The sequence below is a fragment of the Falco biarmicus genome, chromosome 18 (genome assembly GCF_023638135.1).
Source record: "Falco biarmicus isolate bFalBia1 chromosome 18, bFalBia1.pri, whole genome shotgun sequence".
Classification (NCBI taxonomy): domain Eukaryota; kingdom Metazoa; phylum Chordata; class Aves; order Falconiformes; family Falconidae; genus Falco; species Falco biarmicus.
Genome location: NC_079305.1, coordinates 5846757 through 5850464, shown reverse-complemented (window position 1 = coordinate 5850464; position 3708 = coordinate 5846757). Strand labels below are relative to the sequence as shown.

The following is a 3708-nucleotide window of genomic DNA, read 5'->3' as shown; positions in this document are numbered from 1 at the left end:
CAGGTTCTGGATGCGTGCTTTAATTGTGCTTGTGTGTGATGGGTCCATTCGGAGCTGTGGTTTGGTATTGGGGGCCAAGATGTGGCGAAGCTATGACAAACCCACAGCTGGCCCTGGCACAGGAGGTGTGTTGTGAAAAGCCTGTCGATGGTCTGAGGCAAGGCAGGGGGTGAGCAGAGCCCCAGCAGCAGAGCCTGGGAAGTGGAAGGCAGTAGGACAGCACAAAGCTCATTTGGTACCCAGGGGCAGCAGGGAGGTCCCTGAGAGCATCCTCTTTCCACAGGGTTTTCGCTGGGGTCCCATTGTATAGCACACCACAGAGGCAGATGGATTGGATGGCTGCATCGCCCCGCTGGTTTCTGGTTTAAACGTTTGTCACACAAGAAATGGATCTGATGGGAAAACCTATTGGAGCGGGAGGAAAGACGCTGTGTCCCAACTGCCTGGAGTGGCTGGCGCAGGCAGCGGGAGGGGCGGCACGGTGTGTGCGGGGCTGTGGATGGCCTCTGCATGGCTCCGTTTGGCCTTTCTTGGGAACAGCCTGTTTGAGGCAGTTTGTGTCACTGGGGATGGCGTGTGGGGATGTGTCAGGAGTGGGTGAGACAGCTGTGTCTGAGTGTGGGACGCTGCACTGGAACAGGTTGAATGCTGGAAAACTGGCAACTGCTTCTGGAGCAAACCCCACTCTGAGGCAGGTTTTTCTGGGCAAGGGCAGCTCTGGAAAGCCTTTGGAGGCTCTTTCAAAAAGGTCCATCCCAAACCAGGTGTGACCCCAGCTCTCTCTAGTCTTCCCAGGCAGAGGGACCACCATGTGTCACCCCTCCCCTGCCCCAGTGAGGATGCAGAGCGCGGGGGGCAGCAATGCTTGGCTGCGTGCTCCTGCTGCGGTCCCTGCCTTTCGCCCTCCAGGCTGCAGTGAAGGCTGCGGCACTTCTTCTGCCTCCTACTTTTGGGAGGCTGGTGCTGTGCCGCGTGGCCCTGGGGATGCTCAGGGGAGCCAGTGCTGCTCTGCACACTGCACGCTGCGGTCCCCAACCCGGTGCTCTCAGGGAATGCTTGGACATGCTTCACCATGCTATAAATAATTACAATTATCCATTCTATTAAGTAATTTAAAGGATTATATCTAGTCTCCCTGACTTAAAGGCAATTTGGAGTTTACTGCAGGCAAAAAACCTAGTTGGTCTTTCATTCTTCTGAATTGTTTTATCTTTGTTGCTCTAAGCAGAGTCATGGGAATGTTTTTTTCCTAAACCAGCAGGTTATTAGAGGACATACTTATAAATAACTAGTCTTGTCTATTTTTAAGTATTTTCAGCAAAGTCTATCATGATAGCATGGCATAACCTGCAAAAAGCTGAGTCCGATTCCACTGCCAAAGTGTTTATAACTCACTTCTGTTTCTTTGGATGCTGGGGAGCCAAGTGTGGGTTCTCAGTCTGCTTTGAGGAATGCCAAGAGCCTGAAGAACCGCCCTGCTCACTGTGGCTCAGAACCGGTCATTTTCTAAACCAATTTTTTTGTTATGCTATTGCAAATGATGTAATTCTCCCTTATTACATAGGGGAAACTAGCAGCTGAGTTTGATTTACAGCTAAATTTGGTGAGGTCTTTCTGGAAATGCTGGAGTCACCACAGCAACCATGGGTCGAACTGGTGCTGCTGGAGTGTGTGGCAGGACTGCAGGGAAGCCAAGGGCTGCTGCAGGCTCTGAGAACAGGCTGCCAAATCAACATTTGGGGAATTAAGGAGAGTTGCAGGTAGTCTGCACTTAGAACAGAATCTATATGAAATGACCAAAAAAGCATAACCCCACTTCTCCAGGAGAACTGAGCATTTCAGACAAGAGAATTTATATTTACTTCATAATTTATTAATTTTCAGATTGTCATATGCAATAAATTATAGTTGATATTATAATATTGTCATAAAATATTGCCATGAAGTACTCATCTAATAGCTATTGTAATCTATACAAATAAGAAATATAGTTATGATATTTAGATTTTTAGTGTTAATGGGAAGTGAACAAAATATTAGGGGTTTTCACAGTAAATTCAGGGAAATACATCATTATTATTGCTTCTGTGCAAACAATTTATACTGCACACATACAGCTCGAGAAAGAAAAGGCGCAGTGTGTCTCTAGAGCAAATGCATTCCCTGCAGGATGAACTTACTGCACCCATACGGTGCGCTTACATGCATTTTAACAAATGCAAAGTGATCCATGATCAGTAGCTGATCAGTCTCTAGAACCTCCCTCCTGGCCCTAGACAGCGAGGCTCAGCAGGGGCACAGACTTTAAGGAAAATGTTTGGAAAGGCAACACACACAGGTGAAGTCAGTGAACCCCTAGTCCATCAGAAGGTCTCAGGTCGCTCCCAGGCGTGCGGCTTCCCCCACGGCTCAGTCCCACGGCCGCCCAGAGGAGCCTGGCTGCCTCCTGCGGGGGTCTGCCCTCCCTCTGGGAGCCTCTGGCCGCTGCGCTGCTGGCCGTGCCGATGCTGCCGTGTGCACCAATGCTGCCAGCTGCGCCGATGCTGCCATCCATGCCGATGCTGCTGTTTGCACCGACACTGCTGTCCACGCGGATGCTGCCATCGGCGCTGCAGTTTGCTGCGTGCATGGTGGGGCTGAAGCCCTGCGGGAGGTCCAACAAGACCCTCGCCAGGCCCTGGAGCGCGCCGTGTGTGGCAAGAGGTCACAAACAGTCCCATCCTGAAATGTTCTCCTCCATTTCTGCTCCTTCCATCAGTTCAGTGAACTTTAATGGAGTATTTCCGAAATGTCAGGAACTGAAGCAGCTTGTCTTTTCTCCTCTGCTTTAGTGCCATTAGCGCTCTCGTTTTCTCCTCCAAGTCCTGATCGGTGGCGAGGATTATCTTGGCTCTTTCCTCTGCCTTCTTGTCTCCGGAGTTTTTGAAGAGTTTCTGTAGGGACTCTTCATTGATGCTTTCGAAGATGTTGGCCACGGCTTTCTTGCGCAGGGCTGTGTCGAAGCGGTAGCCGTGGACCGAGGGGCTCACTCGCAGGGATGTGGACATGGCTGGAATTTTGTAGCTTCTCTTTGCTTTCATCTACTTGGGGTGCTGCCGGGTGCGCCCTGGGTGCAAGTAGAGGGCTGGGTGCTGCGCTGGCTCCCAGGGCTGGTATTTAAAGGCAGCCTGGAGAAAAAGCCGGAGGGCTCCGGTTACAGCGATGAGATCACGCTGATGTCAACACTGAATAGTCATAAGCGAGTTTAACAGTTAAGTTGCCAACTTTCCTCTGTTGTGCAGCAGAGGCGAAAAGATTTCTGTGTTTCTGCGGTGGGGGTGGGTTTTCTTTCACCCGCTGCAGGACAGGTTTCACACAACTTCAAACATCACTGTGGGACTTCGAGCTAGTACGGCTCAAACTTTGTTCAGGATATATAATGCATATAATAAGCAGTTAAAACTCCAGGTGAGAAGTATTGTATTACTCGTAGGAGGTGTTAGGTGCGAGCCTGTGCATGCGAGTGAGCCCTTGTCTGTGTCTTGGTCAGACAGAAGTACAGCAACCCAGCACAACCTGCTCAGGTCTGGGCATGGGAGGCTTCCTGCTGCTCCCCGGATGAGCAGCTCACATTTAGCGCTCCTGAAGCTGTATGTTCTACTTGGCAAGTGCTTTACCAAAGGCAGATGATCCGTAGTGTCCTCTGGGGTAACTTCCCCAGGACGTCAC

The 3708-nt window shown here is 50.6% G+C and overlaps 1 protein-coding gene across 1 annotated transcript; it reads right to left on the bottom strand.

Moving 5' to 3' along the window:
* Window positions 1–1851: 1851 nt before the first annotated feature.
* On the bottom strand, window positions 1852–3146 carry TCIM (transcriptional and immune response regulator). The gene has a single exon (XM_056321733.1). The coding sequence runs from the start codon at window positions 3078–3080 to the stop codon at window positions 2760–2762; it is 321 nt and encodes a 106-aa protein (XP_056177708.1). The 5' UTR covers window positions 3081–3146; the 3' UTR covers window positions 1852–2759.
* Between the last annotated feature and the right edge of the window lie 562 nt (window positions 3147–3708).